The 24,392-nt window shown below is 56.9% G+C and overlaps 1 protein-coding gene across 3 annotated transcripts in view; it reads left to right on the top strand.

Moving 5' to 3' along the window:
- Nucleotides 1-23,852, top strand: part of KCNJ12 (potassium inwardly rectifying channel subfamily J member 12) — a 37,250-nt gene extending 13,398 nt beyond the window's left edge. Inside the window, exons 2-5 of one of the 3 annotated variants that reach the window (XM_081583389.1) lie at nt 4,396-4,488; nt 9,530-9,802; nt 13,189-13,307; nt 19,322-23,852. In XM_081583389.1, coding sequence (XP_081439515.1) covers nt 19,383-20,666 — 1,284 coding nt within the window. In that variant the 5' untranslated portion in view covers nt 4,396-4,488; nt 9,530-9,802; nt 13,189-13,307; nt 19,322-19,382 and the 3' untranslated portion in view covers nt 20,667-23,852. The remainder of the gene's footprint in view (nt 1-4,395; nt 4,489-9,529; nt 9,803-13,188; nt 13,308-19,321) is intronic. The other 2 variants (XM_081583388.1, XM_081583387.1) reach the window with 2 other exon arrangements.
- The last annotated feature ends 540 nt before the right edge of the window (nt 23,853-24,392 follow it).

Genomic DNA, 24,392 nt, shown 5'->3' with positions numbered 1-24,392 from the left:
CAGTTATTCCCAGCTTGATCTATAGGTTCAATGTATCCCAATCAAAATCCCAGAAAGTTATTTAGTAGATATCAACAAACTAATTCTTAAGTTTATATGGAGAAGTGAAGGACCCAGAACAGCCAACACACTATTGAAGGAGAAGAACAAAGTTGTAGGACTGATGCTAACTGACTTAAAGACTTACTATAAAGCTACAGCAATCAAGACAGTGTGGGATTGGCAACGGAACAGACAGATAGATCAATGGAGCAAAATAGAGAGCCCAGAAATAGACACACACAAACATAGCCAACAGACCATTGACAGTGGAGCAAAGGCAGTACAGTGAAGCAAGTATAGTCTTTCAACAAATAGTGCTGGAACCACTGTATGTCCACATGCAAAGAACTTAATCTGGACACAGACCACATTACCTTTCACCAGACTTAATGCAAACTGGGTCATAAATGTAAATGTAAGGCACAAAGCTATGAAACTCCTAGAAGATAGTGTAGGAGAAAACTAAGATGACCTTGGGTATAGTTAAAGGCTTTTTAGATGCAATATCAAAGGCATGATCCATGAAAGAAATAATTGACAAGCTGGATGGACTTCATTAAAATTAAAAACTTCTGCTCTGGGAAAGATGATGTCAATAGAATGAGAAGGCAAGCTTCAGACAGGGAGAAAATATTTGCAAAAGACACATCTGATCAAGGGCTGTTATCCAAAATAAACCAAAAACTCCTAACACTCAGCAATAGAGAACAAATGACAGACAGACAACAGGAAAAAATGGACCAGAGACCTGAACAGACACCTCAGCAAAAGAAGATATACAGATGGCAAGTAAACATATGAAAAGATGCTCTATATCATTTATCTGCAGGAAAGGGTAAGTCAAAACAACAGTGAGATACAGCTACATACCTTTAGAGGGGCTGGCGGGGAGGTAGAGCAACAGGAACTCGCATCATTGCTGATGGAATACAAATGGTACAGTCACTTTGGAAGATGGTTTGGCTGTTTCTTATAAAACTAAACATACTTTACCATATGACCCAACAGTGATACCCCTTGGTATTTACCCAAGGAAGCTGAAAACTTATATCCACACAAAACCCTGCATGCAGATTCTAGCAGCTTTATTGGTTATTGCTAAAACTTGGAAGCAACCAAGAAGTCCTTCAGTATGTGATGGATAAGTAAACTGTGGTCCACCCTGACACTGCAGTATCCTTTAGAGCTAAAAAGAAATAAGCTTTGAAGCCATGAAAAGACATGGAAGAACCCCAATGCGTACTTAGCCGTATGCATGAAAGAAGTGAAAGAAGCCAGTCCTGAAGGGGTGCATGCTGTGCCATGTGATTCCAGCTACCAAATGTTCTGGAAAAGGCAGACCTGTGGAAACAACAGGCAGATCGGTTGTTGCCAGGGGTGGAGAAGGGGAGATGGATAGGCAGAGCACGGAGATTTTAGGGCAGTGAACTCTTCTGTGTGATACTGTCATGGAGATACAAGTCTTTGTCCATTTGTCCAAACCCACAGGCCGTACAGCACCACGAGTGAGTCCTGATGTAACCTGTGGACTCTGGGTGATGCTGACGGGCCCAGGCAGGGCCATAGGTCATAGCGAAGGTCCTGCTCTATTGAGGAATATTGATGACAGGGGAGGCTGTGCATGTGCAGGGTCAGGGTAAATGGCAACTCTCTGTTCCCTCCCCTCAATTTTGTTGTAAACCTAAAACTGCTCTAAGAAACACTCTTGAGGAAACAAAGTATCCCGGCCCTCACATGTCCATGGGCGACTGAGTTAGTGACCAGAGAGCCTGTGAGAGGGCAAGGTCGTCTGAGCAGAGATCCATGTGGACTTGGGAGGAACCAAGGGGCGGGGAGAGGATGGGGTGGACGCTGCCCGCCGGGTCAAGTGTGTCAGGCTGCAGTTGGGTTCATCTCTTTGGTGTGTGCCCTCATAGGAGTGGATCGCGGGAACTGAGGCGCCCTGAGCCCTGTGTCGCTAGGAGTGCGATGGAGTCACGTCACCCACTCCAGACCCAAGTGGAGCCGTGGCAACCCTGGGTCCCCCAGGCCTGGCACACAGTAGGCGCTCAGCGTGTGCTCACTTAAGGGGCACAGTTGTGGACGTGTGTATGCCCTGCAGTGCCCAGTCCCCTAGGCGTGGGCCCCCCAGTGAAGGGTGGGTCCGCCTGCTGCAGGGAGGGCAGAAAGGCAGGCAAGGGACGGGAGCCCCTCCTGCGGCACCCCTCAAAGGCTGCAGCTGCTCCAGTGGGAGGCGGGGGACCAGCTGGCCCCCCAACCCCTAATCAGCCTGTCAGCACTGGGAAGCTGGCAGAAGCTGCCATCAGCACTGTGCTGGTGGCTGGAGTTGGAGGGAGTCCAAGCCACCTGGCTCCCCTTGGCCTGGGGTGGGGATGCTGGGGGGGGCAGGGTCTCATGGACCCCCAGCCTCCTTTCTGTGTCCCCCTCCTTACAACACAGCATCCTCAGTGGGTAGAGCCCAAGCAAGTGGGTTCAGAGGGTAGGCTTGGGACCAGTCTTGTAGACAGGGTCAGGCTGTGTGAATGGTAAACAGTGTGGACGGACAGTGGGCAGGAGGGGTGCTTGGCTGTGTGTTCTGTGGCTGTGCAGGGCCGTGACTGTGTGGAGGGCGTGTGTCTGAATGTGTAAGCAGGCGTGAGGAGTTCGTGCACTGTGACCAGGGAAGCGGATGCAGCCGACGGTGCAGGTGGGGAAGATCACACTGCATTTGTGCAGCCCCTGAGGGCTTGGGCCCCACTGCCCAGTGTGTTGTGCTCAGACCCTCAGTAACTTTTAGGGCGCAGTGCCTTCTGCTGTCCCCCGTCCTGCACTCTAGCCCAGCACCTCCCCAGCTCATGGGTTTTCTGACCCCATCACCCCTCCAGCCCCCTCCCCAGCTGCAGCGGGGCGGGCTCCTGGGTCTCAGGAAAGGATGCTCCTGGAAGCTTCTGCTGCCTTGGGCTTTCGTGGGTGTTGATGCATGGCTTCCCTGAGCTGACCCCAGGAGGTACCAGTGCTCTTCTTACCCGATTTACAGAGGAAGGCACAAGGCTCAGAGGGGCTCGGGGACTTTCTGGGGCCTGAGGTGCCCCTCTGAGCCTCTGTCTAGAAGTCTGGCTGTGGATGACAGAGTAGCCTTCAGAAGCCCGGCTTCAGGGACCCAAATGGTCTGTCCCCATATCCCTGGGTACTTTCAAGGCCGGCCTGCTCACCTCACCCCCATGCTGCCCTTGCTCATGGGCATAGAGTCTCTGCAACTCCCTGCCTTTGTGCCAGGCCTGGTGCCTCCTCTTCTTTGCTTATGGGGCCATCACTGTCTGCTGGCTGTTAACCTGGTGCCAGGACCTTTAATGCCCCTCTGGGGGCCTGAGACCCCTGAACCGGTGACCTGTCAATAGGAGGTGGAGGCCTGAGTGGCAGGAGGCTGGTGGACCCTGGACAGTTAAGACCCCCTGCCATTCCTTCCACAGCTGATGGCTGAGTGCCCACTGCCAGGTGCTGGGCTTGTGCCTACAATCCATTATACACAGCAAGCCGCAGAGACCCGGGTGCAGCCTCCAGGTGCCTCCTGCTCCACCTTCCAGCGTCCACGTCTCCACTGAGGGCCTACATTGGGGCTAGAATGTGGCTTCCCTAAGCTCGCGGCTGGGAGTGCCACCAGGGCTCAAGGGGGCTCTTGCCATTGCTGGTCACAGTCCACATGGTCTTCAGCATTCAGAGGCCACCTTCCTGTGCCTCCATTTCTTCTGATGTCAAAGCAAGACTCTTGGGAGGCTTAAGGGAGAGGATTGAGATAAAGTCCTGGTGGGCGTGCACACTCATTTCTGGTTCTGCACACAGACATCAGCCCTCGCTCCCGCCCGGCATTGTGCTGGGTGACTCTAGCAATGAATCAGATCCAGAAGCTCCAGATACCTAGTGTGGCCAGGGTTTGTGTGACACAAAGAAACTCAGGGGTCATGGAGGGTCGGGGGTGGCCCCAGACCCAGGCCGAGGGATGAGGCAGAAGTTGGCCAGTGTGGCTAGCTAGCATCCTGCCAGTGGGAGCTGCTGGGGTTCAGCATTGCCAGAGGTGAACCACCGGAAAATGTGCATTCATCTTCTTTCTGGAAACTCTTTCTAGGCCCTGCTGGGGCCACAGAAAAGGGCTGCCTGGACATGCTTGAGGACTCCTGGGGCTTGGCAGGCCTGTAAACAGACCACGAGTGCACAGCATGGCCAGTGCTGGAGTGACTGGGTCCCTCCTGCTGTCCCCCTGGTGCCTGGCACAGAAATGCTGCTGCTGCTAATGATGGTGATGGTCACTTTTCTCTAGGCTCTTTATGAACTTGTCAGTCCTCACAGCAGTCACATCTGAATGCTCCCACGTTACAGATGGGGACCCGAGGCCCTGAGAGGCCAGTGACCTGCCCGGGGCCTGGCCTCGTCTGAGCTGCAACCCTAGGATTGCACGTAGTCGGCACACAGGTAGGGTTGTGGACTGGCTGGGGGATGGTGGGCAGGGGCTGTGCCCTGTGGTCTGGGCACTGTGGGCCCTCACTGGGCCCCTGAGGGGAGGCCCAGGTGGAGGTGTCCTTCAGAGGTGTCTGCTGCCCTGGCCTTGGGGTCGAGTGGAATGAGAAACTGTTTGGCTCTCAGGTGGTTGCTGAGGCTGGAGTGGAGTCTGGCACACACCTGGACAGGCCTGCAGGAAGGCAGAGAGACCATGGCTCAGAGGGGCTGCCAGGTGCATAGACACGCAGCCAAGGAGTCAGAGATGGAATTTGAGCCCGAAACTGGCACACTGCAAAGCCCATGGAGCTCTGTGGGTCGCAGGTGGGCTGCTTCCTGCTTTGTAAATGTCGACATGAAAGCCTACCTGTGGCCACAGGCTGAGTGGTTACTGTGTGAAGACCTGGTGCTGGGCCCCATGTCTCGAGGGCCCAGCCCCCCTAGAGGGCCTGTCTGCACCTGTCTTACAGATGAGGACACTGAGGCCCTGAGAGGGGCCCGCACTGCCCTTTGGCAGCTAGAGTTCTAGCTGGCTCAGTTCCCAGGGTCTCAAGAGAAGCCAGGGATTACAAGATGCCTGGGGGATGGGCAAGGGATTCCCGGAATCCCCCGTCCAGTGCCTGGCGAGGGACCCCTTTTCTGTGAGGGTGATGGTCAGAGGTTAGCAGTAGGATGCCAAGCTTCTTCACACTTGTCCCTGTGCTGACAGCTGGGCCCTTGGAGACACCAGAGCCCGGCAAGCTGGCCTCCACAGCTGTCCGGAAGGTGGGCTGGGTGTTGAGGCAGGGCCACCTCAAAAGGGGAAGGGGCTCACATGGCTTCTGCTTCAGGTAGCTGTGGGGACTGGCTATGCTGAGCCATTCTCTCCCCCTGGGGGCTGCTCCCTACATGCTCCAGAGGGTCACCAGGGCATGGATTGGGGCACATTACCAGGCAGGGTCATAGGTCTGGCTTTCCTTCCTGGTTGCATGACCGTGGGCAAGTCCCTTCACCTCTCTGAGCCTTAGTTTCCTCTTCTGTAAAACAGGAATCGTAATGAGTCCCCCGCCTCTGGGACTTAACTGGGGAGGTCTGTGCTGTGCAGCGAAGGCCCAGGCTCTGGGGGTGGCCTGGCAGTGGGTTCGTCCCCAGCTCTGCGTCTTATAGGCTGTGTGGGCTTGGAGAAGTCACTTTAGCTCTCAGTTTGCTTATCTGCCCGCTGGGGATAGCAGCAGACCCTCCCTCAGAGGGCTTTCTCAGGACGCAGTGAGCAGGCAGGGCAAAGCGCTTGTAGCTCTGAGCGGAGATCTGGCCCAGGCTCCTGAGCAGAGTGTGCGCACCTCGACTCTGCCTGACGCTGCCGGGTGGCTGCCTGCGGGGACCGGCGCCCGGCTGGTTCCGTCTGATGAGATATAAATAGCGGGCAATGTTTGCGAGCAAGGATACGCCTCCCTCCCCAGCCAGCAGGGCAGCAAGGCTGACGAGCTGGTCGTGGGGACGGGAAGGGGACGGGAGCTCGTGAATAAATCATCACACGACCCGGGTTAGTGCCCTGGCCTCAAGGCGGCGGTGCAGTTAGCGCCCCAACAGGCGGGAGAGGGTGACGCGTGCGGCTCGGCCCAGCGGCCCCGGTGTGCCTGGCGTCTGGAGCGCCCTCTTCTGGGACCCGGTGGACCTGCAGGGCGGCCCCACCCAGTCCCTGTCCCTGCCTGCTGCCTTCCCAGGTGGACTCCCCGGTCTCCGAAGGGACCCCACACCACGGACTGTCTGCCCACTGGGTCGAGCACTCGTGTGTTGGCTCTGGCAGCCCTCACTGGCTCAAGGACAGACAGGCCAGGCTGCGAATGGAGCCTGGGCCAAGCCTGGCCCTCTCAGCCCTCCTGCTCCTCTTTGTGTTCAGTGGTTTGATTTTTTTTTTCCTTTGGAACCAAGGCCGCCCCAGCTTAGCCAGCTCCTGCCCCATTACCAGGGTGACCAGGCCATCCCCTTCACCCCACAGCGGCAGCCAGGGTCAGGTGAGGGACTTCAGTGAATGCACATGCATGTAGCCTGAACATGTGTGCATGGCTGTGTCACACCTCCTACACACGTGTGTACACACAGCTCACATACAGATACACACGTGCAAGAACATACACATGGAGATTCACCCCAGCGTGTCCAGCCCTGGCGTGATGGAGGCACAGATGTGCCCTCGTGAGGACACAGCCCAGGCCCCTTTGCTGATGTTCCCAGAGGAGCAGGGGTGTGTAGACGTGCACCGGTCAGTGTGTGAGCTTTGTTCCTCATGCCTTGGTCTCTGCATGAGCGCCCCCTCTGGCCACGCAGCTGTGCGATGAACCACAGCACCCTGACTCCCAGACACCAGCTTCCAGCTCCCACAGCACCTGCTTCCAGCTGCTGTCCTTCTCTGGTCACCTCCCAAGTAAACTGCCTGCTCCCAAACCCTCCACTCTAGATCCGTTTCTGGGGAAACAAACTGGGGCCACATGCGTGCACACTCTGACGCTCCTGGAGTCACATGCACCTACACCCCAGGCCGTCTGTCCATGCAGGATGTGTGCACATGCGTGTGCATGCCTTTGTGTGCTGGACTGGGATCTGGGCACTGTGCGTAGACTAACAGGCAGGCAGTAGAACTGGGTCCCTTTCACAGATTTGGAAATGAGACAGGGATTAGTCATATAAACACGTAGCTCAGAGGTCGAGGAGGGCAGGCTGGAGCCGGCAAGGCCGGGACCATGTGCAGGAGGGCTCCCCAACCCCGGCCACTGGCAGTGCTGACGGTGCAGATGAAGGCGGGAGCAGCCTCCCCATCCCTTGGCTTCTGGTCATGTGCCCCAGCCCCTGGGTACGCACAACCTCTCCAGGATACCTGGCCTGAGGATGGCACTGACTAGCCTGTAGCCTTGGGGCACTGTATTCTCTCTCTGACCCTGTTGCTTCCTCTTGGGGCAGTGTCTCAGGATTGTTGAAAGGTGCGCACAGTTGGTACTAAATAAAAGTTTCAGGTAGGAGAAAGCTTTTCCTGGGGCTCTCAGTGGCCACCCTTCCTGCTCTTGGGGAAACCGCCCCCACAATCCACCTCATCTTCCTGGGTACAGGCTCAAAGAGGGCCAGTGGCTCAAGGCCACACAGCACAGCAGGACCTAATATGGTCCAGACACCAGGCCCCTGTCCCCTAGTCTTGGGCTCTCTGCAGCCCCTGCCCTCCCACAGTACTGGTTTGCCATGAAGGAAAGGCAACCAAGGAAAGCTTCCTGTAGGAGGCAGTCCTGAGCCCCTTGGAGAAAACTGTGGTTTTTCTAAGAGACATCGGAGCCAGACATGTGGTCAGTGCCCGAGTTTTGGTTTCCGTGGCCCTGAATCTGGACTCCAGTGATTCCTACCCAGTTGTGTGACCAGCTGTGTGACCCTGGGCATGGTGCTCACCCTCTCTGAGCCCCAGTCTGTTGTGACTATCCAAAGGAACCATAGTATGAATGGAAGTAGCACGTGTCACAGTGTCCACGTGGGTGCACAGTTCCAGTTGTTAGGGTTGGAAAATCATCTGTGGCAGTGAGGCCAGTGTGAGGCTGTGTGGGTCAGAGGGTCAGACACCCTCTAGCTTGCTGCCTTCCCACCCTGAGCCTCAGTCTCCTCGAGCAAGACAGGATGTGGGAGCGTTTCCTCCAGAAGCCATTTCTGGGGCGTGGATTGTTCTTACTGCTGGCAGATGAGAAAGAGGAGGCTTGGGTGCCCCGGCACACGCAGCTTTAGCCCCGCTGCCTCCTTCCAGTTCCTTGAGCACGTGGAGCGACATCCCAATCTTTGTCCTTGCTCATATTTCCAAGAACGCTGCTGTCTCCTCCTGCAGGCCCAAGTCACATGTCACCCCCTCAGAGAGGTCTTCCTGTGCCCACTCTGCTTCAGGTATGACTCGGTTCTTTCCTCCCCAGCATGGTTTTCATCTGCCTTGCCCCCATGCAACCTTGGCCCTGAGCAACGTGTCTGCATACAGTGGAGGCCCAGGCGGTGTCTGCCCAGTGAGTGAATGCCCTGTCCGTCGAGCAGGTGGAGGCCCAAGGCCTTGGCTGTGCTCCTGGAGCGCAGCTCTCCAGAGGATCCTGGGCGGAATGATGGGTCGTCCGGAAGCCCACCCTATTTTCCTGGACTCCTGATCTCAGAGCACAGCCCCTGGCCCAACCCAGGGTGAACTGTGGACCTCAGAGGTCTGTCAGGCCTTCCTGGTGAATCTTCTGTTCCCAAAATAAAGCCAGATTTACAAGATGAGGACAGGGAGAAGAGGGAAGCTGAGAAAACAACTGTTCCTCTGCTCCCCTAGCAAGCATTGAGGTCCATGGGGCACTGAGGCCAGGAGTCAGGCTGTGTCCTGCCTGACCTTGGCCTGGAAGGCCTCACACTGAGCCCAGCCTGCTGTGAAGCAAGGTGGCCCTCAGTCAGGAGGGCTCCTTAGGGAGGAGGTGGCTGGATGCAGAGGGACAGAGGCCAGGTTGTGGGTGTGGGGCTTGGGTCTGCTGCTCAGGGCCTGGTGATGGTGGACACAATGCTTCTCTCTGCAACTTACTTCCTCCTTGCTCAAAGACACGTGGGCCGTCTCACCTGGACTGCTCTTGGGTGCAGTGCCAGGCACTCAGCAGAAGCTAGGCATTTGATTCCAGGGTTCTAAGAAACATGCTGCTGGGACCTGGCAGGGAGCAGCAGGGGACCCAGGGAAATCTTGGAAGGCTTCCTAGAGGAGGCATCCTTGGAACTTGAAAGATGAAACTCAGAGCAGGGCTTTCCGAGGTGAGACATCCCCAACTGAGGATGGGAGGTTCACATTCCCACTGTGTCCTTTTCTCTTGTTGTTTTATAAGAACCCTTTATATACTAAGTATATCAGCCCTTTCTATAGCAAACATGTCATTTACCTTTCCTTTTGCTCATAATGCATTTTAATAAGCGATATCATGAATATTTTTATGGTGGCCAACTTTCCAACCTTTTGTTCCGTGGCCTTTCACATCCCAGGGTGTTTCTTGTCCCTTTGTTTCAGGTCTCTGCTCTCCTGCGCACACTTAGAAAGTGTTTGAGACTTAAGTTGAAGATTGATAAATTACAGCTGTAAGGAAAACAGACACCACAGTGCCTTTGCTCACCGCGTGGTCCGTCCCATCCTGTCTATCTGCTCTCCCTTTCCTGCTTGGAGTCAAGTCCAGTCCAGGCCCTCCATGGAGGGACCTGTGACCCTCCTCCTTCAGGGCGAGTCAGAGACTCAGAGATGTGTTGATGGGAAGGTGTGGGGCGACCAGGATATTTCCAGCTCCAGGTACTAACCTGATGAAACCCATCATGACCACATGAAATAGAAAACGTTATTCATCCCATCTCACTGGTGAGAAAACTGGGCTCAGAGGGTTATATGACTTGCTCAAGGTCATCCAGGAAGGGACAGAAACAAGATTTGAATGCAAGCCATACTGCCTCTCGTTTTATACTTTCAAACTCTTCTCTGGCACCCCATTGCACTTGGGGTCAATTCCAAACTCATTAAAATGACGTGCAGGGCCTCTCAGCACCTCTGCTTCTACACGCATCGGTGTGAAGTGCACAGGCACTCAGCACATCGTCTTCCTGCTTTTAGGATCTCTTTCTACACCCTGCTCAGCCCCAAATCTTTAGGATCCTGAATGCAGGTGCTGGAAGAGCCAGCCCCGTCGTGTGTAGTAGGAACAGAGTTCCGAGTTGGGTGAGCTTTACCCAAGGCCCAGTGTGTGCGGAGCAGAGCCAATGTCCACCCTGCTCTCTGGGACCCTGAGTGCTCCTGGCAGTGCTGTGGTCGGTCTCAGCTGGGCCCTCTCCAGGGAGTCCCCTGCCCCCTAGCTGGGTCACACTCCTCCCCTGGCCTCCAAAGGCTCTGATCGTGCCTCTGACCGTGCCTCTGACCCTGTCTGTTGTGGGTGCTACCTAGCTCGCTGTCTTCCTGCTTGGCGAGGTTCCCCTTGTAGACAAACGCTGCTGGTCCATCACAGAGCCCCTGGTGCCCAGCTGAGTCCAGCAGTGAACGAGCCTTCAGGAAAGTTTGCCTCCCAGAGGGAGGTCCAGAGAGGGATGGGGGCCTGTCCTAGGTCACACAGTGACTTTGAGCAGAGCTGGGGGTCCCATGAGTAACCCAACCCCAAGACCCCCCAGGTCCCACTTGGTCCCAGGACACAAGGAGGCCCAGGGGTGGGGCCGTGTCTATAATGGCCACTCTAGCAAAGGGCACCAGGAGTCCCTGTCCTCTGCTGCTTCCAGGGGCCTGGGGCCAAGGACACCCTGTCTCCCTCCTGCTCCTACTCCTCGTGGAAGGATGTTCTCAAGATAAAAATACCCCCAGAAGTATTTCCTGGTGCCTGGCATGACCTGTCTTCCACACTGGGGGCCAGAACTTCCTGCCCTGACTTCACCTCGGAGCTCAGAGAGTGGACATTTATCCCTCCTGGCCTCTTGGCTCAGTCTATCCTTGTGGTCAGTGCATCCAGCCCCTGTCTCCAGGCCACGGAATATGAGGGGTCTGAGGGGTTGTGTTCGCTGTGGTTCCTGTAGCCGGCACTTACTGGGCACCCTTGCCAGAGGTGACACCCCAGGCACAGAGCTGGGGGTGGGGGCGAGCGGCCAGACCCAACCCCTGCAGAGCTCAGGGCTCTCCTGCTTCAGTGCCTGTTGGGTGCGTCCTGAGAGCAATACACCGGGCCACACAGGAAGGTGTCATCCTCTTAGAACCCTGGGACGGCCGACATTTACTGTGCGTCTGCTATGCTGGACACCCTCTTTGTAGCCTCCTCATTTTGCAGATGAGAAGCCTGAAGCCCAGGGAAGTTCCCACTGGGAGCTATGGGGTGATCAGGCCTCGAATGCAGGGCTGAGGCTCGCTGCTCCCCGAGCCCCACCCTCCAGGGGAGGCTGTCATTGGTGGGGACAGTGACTGTGGTGGTGGAGCCGCATGGTGCCCGGCTTGTGTGCAGTGCACTTCCCCCATGGCACTGGAGCGAGGCTGAGCAGGAAAGGGAAGGAACCCGCCCCTGACTGACAGGACAGTCCTGGGGGAAAAGCAGAGGGCTCCCCTCCCTTGCTGGGAGGCTGAGGGACAGTCTCGCTGTTACATCAGGTCATCCCTGTCAGCTGAAGACCCTGCCCCTGCTCTGACCTTCCCTGTTCAGGACTATGGACCCCACCTCGGGAACGTGTTTAGTGAACCTCCGAGGGTTGGAGGTCACGTCTGTCTCATAGGCCGTGGCCACTGCAGGGGACGGAGTGCTGGGAAGGTGTCAGATCCTGGGCTCTTGTCCCTGAGCTGCCACTCACTCTGTCTTTGTGACCTGGGGCAAGTCCCTGCTCTGCTCAAAGGCTCCGTCTCCTCCTTGTGGGGCTGGTTTTGCTTCCCTCATAGGAGAAAGCCTGTTCTAGGGAACAGGGAGGCAGAGGCTGAGAGCACCTGGGGCAGGCAGGCCGAATGACCCCAGGAAGTGGGAGGCAGGCGCTTCTCTGTCTGCCCTCCCCATGGCCGGTGTCATCTCCCCTGCTCAGAGCTCCAGCTCTCGGTGACCTTGCCCCTCTCAGCCTCGGTTTTCCCATCTATCCCTCAGGGTGGGTTGTGAAGGTTGGAGTATCACTGAGGCCAGGAACCCAGCACTCAGGGCTGGACACAGTGGGTGTCCACTCCAGGGGAGGGACAAGAGGTCAGAGGCCCTGGAACTGGTCCTCGCTGTCAAAGTCCAGCTGCCGGATGGGAGGCTGGGGTCGAGCCTCCATCATTTTTAGAGGGGCCAATAGCAAGGCACCTGGCTGCTGCTTTGGGAACCATGAGGAATGGGAAAGCAGGGGGCTGAGGGCTGGGTGTCTTGAGGTGAGCCCGGAGTGAAGGGAGACCATCCAGGTCACCTCCTAAAAGCATCAGCAGGTGCCCGGAGCCAGGAAGTGACTCAGCCAAGGTCATACGGCTGGTGAAAGGCAGAGTTGCAACTGAAACTGGGTTTGTATGCTTCTAAACCCACCACTGGTGCTGCCTCAGAAGGCTTGTGATGTGGGGCTGACTCACCACCAGTTCCTTTAATCCCAGCTGGAAGATCCAGCATGACTGTGGACGCCCGCCAATGGTAGCTGCGAGAGGGTAGCCTGCATGGGCACCGTGGCCAGAGGACATCTCAGGTGGACTCGCCTCCAAAGATTCCCCGATGCCCCCTTCCCCCTGCCCACTGCCCTGACCTCATGGCACCCTGCAGAGGAAGTCAGGGGCTGTCCGCTCACAGCGGGGCCTGTGGTTGGCATGCCGAAGGCTCTGCAGGTAGCCAGGTACACAGGCTACACCCTGAGGTCCTCAGTGACCTGAGGAGAACCACCACGGTACCCTTGTCTCTGCAGCAGGAGCAGCAGTGGCTCTGACTTCATAGGGTTCCAACGTCGTGAGGCTTGCCTGAGTTGGTGTCTGTGAAGCACCTACCAAGTGTCTGGCATGCAATAGGCATTCAGTAACTGTTAGCAGTCACTTTGTCTGGGGGCCCACATTGTACTGCCTTTCTCTGGTCTGAAGGGTTGTTATGAACAGACTCACAGGGTCCTCCACCTTCCACGGGGTCCTGGGAAAGCAAGCAGAAATGGGGGTTTGTGTGGAAGTTTATGACTGTTGAGCTCCCCCCACCAAGGAGAATGGTAACTGTGCTCTGTCAACTTCAGGGTCTTCCAGCCGCTGAGGCCTCTCCAGCTGGTGGGGAAATGGCAGCCACTGCTAGTGCAGCCTTGAAGACGGTCACTTGCTTGATGAGCACCGTTACTTAGAAGATAGAGTTCCAGAGGTAAGATTGGGTTACGGATGTGCACCTGTCTACCCAGTCATCCTTCCAACCAGGCACTCATCTCTTTACCCACCTGCCCATCCACCCTTCCGCCCACCTATTCGACCTCTCATCCACCCTCTATCCATCTTCCATCCATCTAACTCTTCATCTACCTACCCAACCCATCCAGCCATCTTTCCATCCATTCACCTCCCCCAGCTATCCATCCACCCATCTACCCACCCACCCATCCATCCATATATTCATCTGTCCATCTGTCCTTCCACTCATTCATCCATCCACTTAAACATCCATCCACCCACTCTGTCCATCTGTCTGTCCATCTTCTCAGTCCATCTGTCCATCCATCCATCCACTCAAACATCCATCCACCCACTCATTCGTTCACCCAACTCATCCAGACATTTCTCACCCACCTAACTGATCCATCCCTCTAGTCATCCATCCATCCACCTATCAGCCCTGTTTATCCATCTACACACTTGACCACCCACTCGTACATGTAATGGTCTCCTCATTCCTTGATTCATGCATCTCCTTATCCATTCCTCTGTTCAGCAGCTTATTCCCTCATCTTTGTCTGAACAGCATTTACTGGATGCCTGCTCTGTTCCAGGCCTTCCTCAGTCCCTCTGGACTTCTGAGATTGGCCAGAGATGGGGCCAAGGCAAAGCCAACTCTCACACAAGGTGGAAAAGCACCTTCTGGTCCTAACAGAAGAAGCTCAGGGCCAGAGAATCTGAAAGGGCCTCAGGGAAGTGGTGGGCTTCCACTGGTTCCTGACTGATGGATCTCCAGCATTCCCATTTGTTGTAATTTGGAGACTGGACTACATGGGGCAAGGGTCACCACAGGAACATCCATAAGGAGCCTGTTGCAGTGTCCAGATAGGAATGCCGGGACAGGAGGGGGTCTGTGGGCAAGGAGTGGGTGGATGGCTTTGATCATTCAGGAGATAAAATGCATAGGACCTGGGAAGGGAGTGGATGTGGGGGCTGAAGAGGAGGGAGGTGGCAAGGCTTGTTGCTGGGGTGACTGGGGAAATGGTTGGGCTGCCCAGTGACCCCATTGGGTGCAGGGGTGTGAGGAAAGGAGACTGAGGGGAGGATTAGGGGGAAGAGGGTAAGCTTCGGAGAAGAGGAGGAGCCTATTGGCTCTGCAGTGTTGGGAGGATGTGAGGGTGGTGGGCGTGGGGCTGGGAGTCCCTGCTGAGGAGCAGCCCAGAGGCCTGAGGAAGGCCCAGGCATGAGGGGCCCTGCAAGCTTTAGTAGAGCAGGCGCCCCAAGTGTGCTGTTTGGAGTGGGGAGCTGCTCCCCGGCCTGCCAATACACAGGCGGAAAGGCTGGTGTTGGTGCTTGGAAACTGGGCAGGTGGGCCTGGAAGTGGGGAGGGCCCAGGGACAGCTGAGCATCGGCCAGGCCCATCACCAGCACACAGCTCTCCTCAGACCTCATGGGGGCCTTGCGGGGGCCCCACCCTGAAGGCCTGCACACTGTTGACCCCAAATGTTTGCAGCCTGGGCACGACATCTGGGGAAGGGGAAGGACTGTGTCTGGGAAAGGTTGGCAGGCACAGGAGGTCTCCCCAGACTGTTAGGGCAGAGGTGTTGGGCTCTCCGCAACCAGCCTCAGCCTGCTTACTGAACCCTGAGGTGCCAGCCTGCCCTCCCCATGCCAAGGACACCCCTCCCCCACTTCTGCACCCTGAGCTGCCCTGTCTCCCTGTGGTGCACTCTCCAAGCCTGGCCCAGACCACCCTTCTCAGAGCCTCCGTCTCCCCATCTGCAGATGAAGGGTTGCATTTTTCAAGCCCTTGTGCTGAGTCTGATAGATAGTGTCTGCATTAGAAAAGAGGGCGCGGCCACCACAGGTTATAGTGAGAAAGTGCTCTGTGATGGATTAATGATGTCTGTCTTGGGCATGGACCGAGAAGGAGGTGTTCGTAGGCCACATGCTGGCTTTCCCTGAGACAAGTGCTTTGTAAGGATTCTTCCAGTTGACCATGGACTTGTAAGGACTTGACCATGAGGTAGTGAGTGCCCCTTCCCTGGATATTCCAAGCGGGGCCTGAATGGCCATAGATCGGGGGTGCTTGTGAGGGTCTTGCCTCTGCTTTTGTGTGCTGAGAGAGGGGCTATTTGTGTCTTATCTCCATGTGACATTGCAGGGACCCTGAGGACTGAGGCTAAGAATACAGTGTCATGTCCACAATCTGGCCTTGGGGCCTGGAGGAGATAAGGAGATGGGGAGTTGAGTTCTCTTCAACCCCCTACACTAGGTGCTCACTCATGAAAGGCTGTGTGATCCTGGGTAAATGACTCAAGCTTTCTGAGCTTCAGTTTCCTCACCCAGAAGTCATAAGAAGGGATTACATGAGCTATTTGAGCTCTTAGTGCCTGGCAGGTAGTAAGTGCCTGACAAATACTGATCACTCTGTTCACATCTATGAAGGGGTCCTGCCATCTGGGAAGCCTCCCAGGGAGGGGGACATTGAGCTCCTCCTCAGTGGCCCTTCCATCGACCCAACTAGTCAGTGCTTTCTTGGCTTCACCCTGGTCTCCTCTCGGATGCTGCAGAAACCTGAGGCCCAGAGCCTCAGGGGACCTGGCAGAGGGTGGCCCACTCCATCTGGAGGCACCTCCTGATGACTCGGCCCCACCGGTAGTCATGTGTTAGCTGCCTGCCTAAAAGCTCCCAGCCCAGTCCCTGCTGATGCACTGAGCCTGCTAGGTGCCAGAGCCTCTGTGCATGGGTGCTGTGGCCGGTGGGCATGCCGGCTCTGGAGACACTGGGATCAGGACAGGTTTGATTCCCCTTGGGGCTCTCTGGGTCCAGCCCACTGGGGGTGCCTCACACCCCACCTCCACTGCTGTAGTCGCCTGGCCTGGCTCAGGTGGGAGATGCCAGTGCCTGTCTCCCCTTCCCCTCCTAGCAACATCTGAGACCCCCGCCGGTCAACCTGGGCTTCCAACTGCTATGGTGTTAACTATTGTCTTTATTATGTATCTCATCCTGGCCCACGAGGTGTTTTGTGACCTGAAACAAGTCTCAGCCTCAGTTTTCCCATTTATAAAATGGAGAGCTAGCCTCCTTGCTTGCTAAGGCCTCTTCCAGCAAAGCAAATTGAGCTTCCTGTCTGTCTAATCTAACCATATGCACCCGCTGAGCAGGAACCAGACAGGCCCGTACATCCCTGGTTGAGGATATTGTCCCACTTTTCCTTTTTTTGGCCATGCCCTGCAGCTTTTGGGATGTTAGTTTCCGGACCAGGGGAGGGATCCAGCTCAGGCCCCCTGCAGTGGAAGTGCAGAGTCCTAACCACTAGACCACCAGGGATTTCTTAAACTGAGTCCTTAAAGACCACAGAGCCCTGCAACCTTGCCTTCTCTGTATGGAGGGTCCCTGGATATTTGGCAAGTTTGTGGTACTGGGGCTCCTACTGTGGGTCCTTTTCTCAGCCTTTTTTTGTGGTGGTGTGTTCACCAAGTGCCTGCGAGGACTCCTCACATCCCTGGCATCTCATGCACACACACACGTGCACCCATATGCACACAGAGCTGTCCGCTGTGTTTCTGCTCCTTGGCTTCCAGGGGTCTTTGCCTAGGTAACTTTAAGTACCAGTTTCCAGCTCTGAATAGTGGGGGAGTGGCTGTGAATGTGGCCCGTGGATTTTCTCTATGGTTTTAGGAGGAACATCAATAGAATAGGCCTGGGTGGGGCATAGGCACCCAGCCCAGGCAGAGATGCCAGTGGTCACTGTGACACCCGCCACCTGCCTGGGAGCTGGCCAAGTCACAGCCTCCATGTGAGGCTGCCCAGCTGCTGGGAACAGTCTTGCCAGTCTGGGCTCTCCTGGCCTTTGATTCTTTTGATTCTGTCCCATTGCAGGCCTCAAGCTGCTCAGAGCCTTACCCGGAGCAGCCGTGGCCTGATGGACATCCCACAAGTCCTCCTGCCACACAGACCTGCCCCCTGCAATCTGGTGGCATGCTACCGGCTTCTGAGTGTCCCATCCTGGTCACCTCCACTTGGAAGGCCCAGGAATCTTGGGTTGGGCTGTCTTCCAGGCACAGTCCCTGAGGTACCCCCACTGCCTGCTCCTTGCCTCCTGGCCCAGGCAGAAGCAGCGCCCACCATTATAGCCTCAGGCCTTGGCTCCTCAGACCCAGTGTGAGGTAGTCAGCTGGAGCAGCTGTAGGGGAGAATGGCAGCGTGAGGAGAGCTGCCGCAGAGCCTGGGGTCCCCACAGTGGGAGACCTGTGTCAAACAGAAGTAGTTCTGAGTTCAGCTCTCCTGCTTAGTGGTTACGTGACTTTGGGAAAGTCACTTGACCTCTCTGAAACTCCATCCAGAGAGTAGAAATAGCCACAGTAGTTACCTCCTTGGGCTGCTGAGGAGTGACCCAGGAGTGTTTGCTGATGGGTCTGGCCTCTCTCCCTGTGGACGGATGAGCTGGGAGCATTGTGTACTTGCCAGACCTGGGGATGCAGTGACACTGGCAACCGGACGGACCCTAGGAGGGGTCTGCAGCCTGGCTGGTTGAGTGGGATCCACCTTTACCTTCTCCCAGGTGTTTGGAGCAGAGGTCAGAGGTGGTGCCCTCTCTGCAGCTCTGGCTGTCCCCCATCCCACAGACCACAGCTGATCCCAACTTTGCCACCTCCTGGCTGTCATCTCCATTCCCTTTCTCGTGGTCCGGCTGCCCTGGGATCTTCTCTGGCCTCAACATCTCAGTGCACTCAAGCCCTCCCAGGCTCGTCTGTCTCTGACCTCGTGGTGTGACTGGTTTGGGGTTCGGGGGGCGTGGGGTCCATCAGTGCCCTGCCACGGACAGCCACGAGGCCTTAGTGCCCACCCATGGGGCCAAGTGGAGTTGGGATCTCCCGTCTACAGATGCTGCCCCAGAGCCAGCAGGGCCATGGGGAGGGGTGGCTACCTGTGTGTCTGGGGCCTGGATGCTTGCCCCCAGCAGTGAGAACGGGGTTTGTCTGGCCATGGGAACAGTGCTATGGGGTGTGGCCTGAGACTGCCCAGTGTGCAACTGTGTGTGCCAACCAGGTGCTGTGCTGAGTGGGCTGAGGACGAGGACTCCTCTGAGTGCTCCCCACATGCTCTTATTTAGAGCTGAGGAAGGCAGGGGTGGTGGAGGTCCCCAGGCTGAGGTCAGCCGTCAGTGACCACCTCCCTGGAGGCTGACTCATGGGCCCCCTTCTAGCCACCTCTGGTGATGGGGAGGCCACAGGCCTAGCTTATGGGCAGTGAATATAGGCACCTGGAGGAGAGTGTGTCAGGGGGGTGGTGGGCCCAGCTTTGGGTGTCCTTCAGGCCCAGGTCCCAAGAGTGAAACTGCCATGAACAAACAGCAAACCCTTGTGCTCAGGGAGCTGGTGGTCTCATGGTGGGATGGCTTGTGCAGCCCTGAGGAAGCTGTTGCGGTCACTAGTGTTATGAGGTCAAAGGGGGATGTGTGGGATTCGAATGGGGTTCTGGGGGGTGCACAGTTTTCTCAGGTGCAGGGAGGCCCTGGAAGATGCCCCTGAGGCATCAAAGCCAGGGCTGAGAAGAGGGTGTCCAGGTGGGCCCAAGGGCGAGCAAGTGCAAGGCTGGAGACGAGATGGACTGACTCCTGGTGGCTGCCGTGGGCACTGGCACCAGGGTGGGAGCAGGAAGGCCAGCATGGTGGCTTTCATGCTGGTCTTTGTGAGTGATTTCAAGGACTCAGGCTGGGAGGGTAGGAGAAGGAGCTGGATCCTGAATCCTGAATATATTGGAAAGCAGAGCCCTTGGTGGGAGAAAGGGGGACTGAGGAAGAACCCAGGGTTCTTGTCTGGAGCAGCTGGGAGGATGGAGGCAGGCGAGGAGCTGGCTAAGATGGGAGGGAGGACCAGGAGCTGGTTGTGGGTGAGTCTGGGTCTCCACAACCATGGCTGGGCCGGCGGTGGAGGTGTGGGGGGGGTGGTTGCGGTAACCACGCCAGCACCACCGTCAGCCCCGCCATCCTCTCTGTTGCAGGAGCTGCCCAATCCTGAGCCAGTCTGGGGTCGAGCGGGGTCCCGCTGCCCCCACCTCCTGGATGACTGCGTCCGGCCGCACAAACCCCTACAGCATTGTGTCTTCAGAGGAGGACGGGCTGCACCTGGTCACCATGTCAGGCGCCAACGGCTTCGGCAACGGCAAGGTGCACACGCGGCGCAGGTGCCGGAATCGCTTCGTCAAGAAGAACGGCCAGTGCAACATCGAGTTCGCCAACATGGATGAGAAGTCGCAGCGCTACCTGGCGGACATGTTCACCACGTGCGTGGACATCCGCTGGCGCTACATGCTGCTCATCTTCTCGCTGGCCTTCCTCGCCTCCTGGTTGCTGTTCGGTGTCATCTTCTGGGTCATTGCTGTGGCCCATGGGGACCTGGAGCCCGCCGAGGCCCACGGCCGCACGCCATGTGTGCTGCAGGTGCATGGCTTCATGGCAGCCTTCCTCTTCTCCATTGAGACGCAGACCACCATTGGCTATGGGCTGCGCTGCGTGACCGAGGAGTGCCCGGTGGCAGTGTTCATGGTGGTGGCGCAGTCCATAGTGGGCTGCATCATCGACTCCTTCATGATTGGCGCCATCATGGCCAAGATGGCGCGGCCCAAGAAGCGCGCACAGACGCTGCTATTCAGCCACAATGCGGTGGTGGCTCTGCGTGACGGCAAGCTCTGCCTCATGTGGCGCGTGGGCAACCTACGCAAGAGCCACATTGTGGAGGCCCATGTGCGGGCCCAGCTTATCAAGCCCCGGGTCACGGAGGAGGGCGAGTACATCCCGCTGGACCAGATTGACATTGATGTTGGCTTTGACAAGGGCCTGGACCGCATCTTCCTGGTGTCTCCCATCACCATCCTGCACGAGATCGACGAGGCCAGCCCTCTGTTCGGTATCAGCCGGCAGGACCTGGAAACGGATGACTTCGAGATTGTAGTCATCCTGGAAGGCATGGTTGAGGCCACGGCCATGACCACACAGGCCCGCAGCTCCTACCTGGCCAACGAGATCCTGTGGGGCCACCGCTTTGAGCCTGTCCTCTTTGAGGAGAAGAACCAGTACAAGATTGACTACTCGCATTTCCACAAGACGTATGAGGTGCCATCCACGCCCCGCTGCAGTGCCAAGGACCTGGTGGAGAACAAGTTCCTGCTGCCAAGCACCAACTCCTTCTGCTACGAGAATGAGCTGGCCTTCCTGAGCCGTGATGAGGAGGACGAGGTGGACGGAGAGCAAGACAACCTCGGCCCCCAGGCCAGGCGTGACTTTGACAGGCCGCAGGCCGGCACAGCCCTTGAGCAGCGGCCTTACAGACGGGAGTCTGAGATCTGAGCTGCCATCGGTCAGCCGAGGTGCAGCATCTGCCCCGCCAAGGAGAGGCCTGAACCTCTCTGGGCCTGAGCAGGATGAGCTTGGGCCCTGGTTGCAGACTCAGTAGCGTTTTAGATGTTTTATGTTTCTTTACAACGCCTGGGAATGTTGGCGGGAGAGTGGGTGGCTTGCGCTACCTCTGGGGCTGGGGCAGGCCCAGGGGTTGGGAGGTGGCCTCCGGGCGCTGGGCTGCAGGAGCCAGGGGCTTCTGCCTGAGGAGGGAGCTGCAGCCTGTCCAGAGATGGCTGACCAGCCACCCGACCTCGCTGCGAAGGCCGGCAGGCTTTAGGGTGCCTCACTGGTTTTTACGTTGGGGAGAAACACCAGTTTTGGCTTTCTCAATCTTAGTTTGAGTAAGACTGTTTACAAAAAAAAAAAAAAATTAACATGTGATTGATTTTTATAATTTGTTGGGGGAAAAAAGAAGGACAGTTAGAATTCTGTTAGTCTGCTAGGATACAAGCAGCTGAGTGGAGTTTCCAGCAAGTTCCTGATGCTGGGCAGGCCTCTCTTCTGTGAAGAAGGCGCATGTGCCTGATGGTGCAGCCTGCAGGGTAGGCGTGGGGCTCACCCCCATTCTTTATGCTCAGAAAGTGAATTGGATTTCGTTTGTGATGGCAATACCGAGACCATGTTAATAATCCTAATGGAAGCTTTCCAGTGTTACTGGGGTGGGGGTAAGGGCCAGGAAAAGTCTTGGAAGAGCTTTCAAGTTTGACTCTGTGCCTCCTGCGAGGCATGTCTCAGGGCCGGGATGGGACCTGCCCCCCACCGCCCCCAACCCTGACCTGCCGGGTTCTCCTGTTTGCTTCTCTCTCCTTTTCTGCCCAGCGGCCTCTACCCCTTCCCCAGAACTGTGGGGGTGGATGGCTCCGTGGGAAGGAGAGCTGGGTTCCCCAACTCCAAGGAAGCGTTTCAGCCCCATCCCCAGCATGAGTCGTGCCTTAGAGACCCTGGGAGTCTGGCTCCAGTTGTCACTGTTTTTATTGGATTCACACGTCCTCTCCGCAGCCCCCGACTCCACCATACTCCTCTCTCTGCAGAGGTTGGGCTGACCTGGCACCCCACCCTTCCAAGGTGAGCAGTGCCGGTGTGCCTGGGCAGGACCCAGCCAGGCTGTGCCCTAATGCTGAACGCACAGGAGTGTCCTAGGAAAGGTGAGCTTGTCAGCACACACCTCTGGGTCAGGTAGAGGCTTGGGTTCCTTGTTTGTCACTGGCTTTTGGCTCTGCCAGCCCAAGAACTGCCCAGCACAAGCTTCTTCTTGATGAAGAAAGCAGCTGGCAGGGGCCAGGCCTCAGGATGGAGTCTGGGCCTTTGCCGGGACTGCTGAGAGCATTGTGCTCACATATGACTGGGCTGTTCAGTCATTAGAGAGCTGGCATCTCCCCAGCCCACCTGCCCAGGTGCTGTGGGACAACTCACGACCAGGAGGTGCTAGGACTCTGGCCCCTCCCCTCCTCCAACCCTGAGGCAGCTAAAGGCTTGCCCCAAGGTCAGGGGCCATGCGGGATCCTGGCACCAACTGTCCATTCCCACCCAGACAGCCCTGCCCTGGCCTCAGACCACACTCCAACTTTCAGTCAGGAACAGTTAAAAGGGTCAATCTGAGGCAGGTGGAGGCTGCTCGTCTGCTCAAGATCTACTGGATAGGCCTCTCTCCTTCCCAGCCCTGAGCCCCAGGCTTCTTCAGCCTTAGTCCTGGGGGGTATGGAGTCCCCGTGGGAGCCATGAGGGTAGCAGATGGCCCTGGTCGCTTGGGGCTGGCATACAGGCCTGCTGGGCCAGCCCTCCACGCACCCCACCCAGGCCCCAGCTGTCTCGAGTGGCCTGGGGCACCTCCTCTCAGGCCTGTCCACCTCCCAGGCTCACACTGGATGACTCAGGCCACAGACTCTGCAGGAGGGCCACTCCGAGCTGCCTTTCATCTCTCACCAAAGGCAGATGCTGTGTTTTCAAACTCCACTATCTGCTTTTTGCCTCCTCTGTGTTTATTTATTTATTTATTGCTTGTGCTAAAGACCAAAATAGTCTCCCTCTTTAGTGCCCTTGAAGCAGGAGGGCAGATGGAGGAGCTGTGTGTGCAGAGGCAGGATCAGGTGGTCCCTGGGGTGTCTGTGCCCGTGTGTGGGGTATGGAGTGTGTGAACCCACTGAGTGTTCAGTGTGCCATGGGCTGTGTGTGTACAGAGCACGTGTGTTGTGTGGGAGTCTGTGGGCACACAGGTGTAGGTCACATGTGGCCTGTGTGCTGTGCAGGTGGGTGTACAAACTTGCTCTGCCCTCACCCCCTGGCAGTGATATTTCTAGGAAGCTTCCTGGCAGCCTGGGCCTGGTGGTGCAGTGGCTGGAGCTGCCCGAGGCACCCTCTGCCCTGAGAAAGCAAGCTGCTTATGTGGGGAGGGGCCTGGAGCCAAGTGTGAGAGCCGAGACGTGAATTCCCATGTTGAGTCATCTCATCCGTGTGCCAGTGAAGTATGTCCAGTGACAGCTTTTCCTGGAAGTGCTCGAGTCTGTGCATGGGGGTGTCCTGCAGATGTGTGTCCATGACTATCTCCACATGTGTGTGAATCCGGGCAGGTGGTGTCTGTGTATGATACTATGTGTGTATCTACCCATGGGTCTGTTTGTGTGTTTGTTGGTGAATATGTTTCCAGGCTGTGGGGCTGGGCACACAGCACTGAGGACAGACACCAGCTGTGGTCCCACCAGCCCTCTGCCCTGATTCTGTCCACATGGGCATGTGAGGAGCACAGGTGACAGGATGAGGCTTCTGTGCACGTTGGCAGAAGGTGACAGCCACACAACTATGTGAGTGTGCTACCTCCAAAGGTGAGCATCTGCACACAACTGCATGTTAGGAGGCCTGTGTGCATCTGTCCACAAACACACGTACATGCATGTGCCGGGCTCCGGCAGCAGAGCTGTGCCTGCCTGCCGAGGGTGGTGTGTGTGTGTCTGTGGACCGCTCATGTCCGGTCAGGCCCAGGTGTGTTTCTCAGAACACGGTGCCCCTGCCTGCCATACCTGCTGGTGCTGTGCTGCCCAGTCCCTGCCCCCAGAGGGTCCCAGTGGGGGCAGGGGACCTGGTGGGAAGGAGGCCCCTGCAAAGGTCAAATCGACGTCAAATATATTTTAAATGGTGAAACGAGGAGAATTTTCATGTTATTTTCAACACACAGCAGTGTCTGGAGCTGTAGGCCACAAAACTAGACCACGCTACACTCATTTCAGCCTCCTGGAGCGGCGCCGTGTGCAGACGTGTGTTTAAAGGCCCTGCCTGGTGTGGTGCGCACTGCCCCTCATGTTGCCCTCACCCCCTCCCAACACCCCATGACCTGGGGGGTGCTCTCCAGAGGCCAATGAGGGAGGACAGAGAGGACAGAAGCGGCCTCCTTGCAGACCCCTGCGTGCTCCTCAGGCTGTGACCTGGCCCAAGTATGGCAGACAGCCACCACAGCTGGGCCCTGGGCCCCTGCGGGGTCCTCCCCAGGCCTGTGCCTCCCTTTCCCTTTCTCCTGCAAGGGTTTGGCGAGGGCAGGGCTGATATGTGCTGAGCCCCTAGAATGAGGCAGGCCTGGCTCCCACTGGTATGGGGGAGCTGAGAGGCGTTGAAGTGGGGGCAGTGGGGCTGCAGAGGGCAGGCACGTGCAGCTGCAGTGTGGACGCGCTGGTCTGTTCTGGGCTA

Source organism: Giraffa tippelskirchi, chromosome 3 (assembly GCF_054371585.1).
Source record: "Giraffa tippelskirchi isolate mGirTip1 chromosome 3, T2T-mGirTip1v1.2.pri, whole genome shotgun sequence".
Classification (NCBI taxonomy): domain Eukaryota; kingdom Metazoa; phylum Chordata; class Mammalia; order Artiodactyla; family Giraffidae; genus Giraffa; species Giraffa tippelskirchi.
This window is presented reverse-complemented; position numbering and strand designations above follow the sequence as displayed.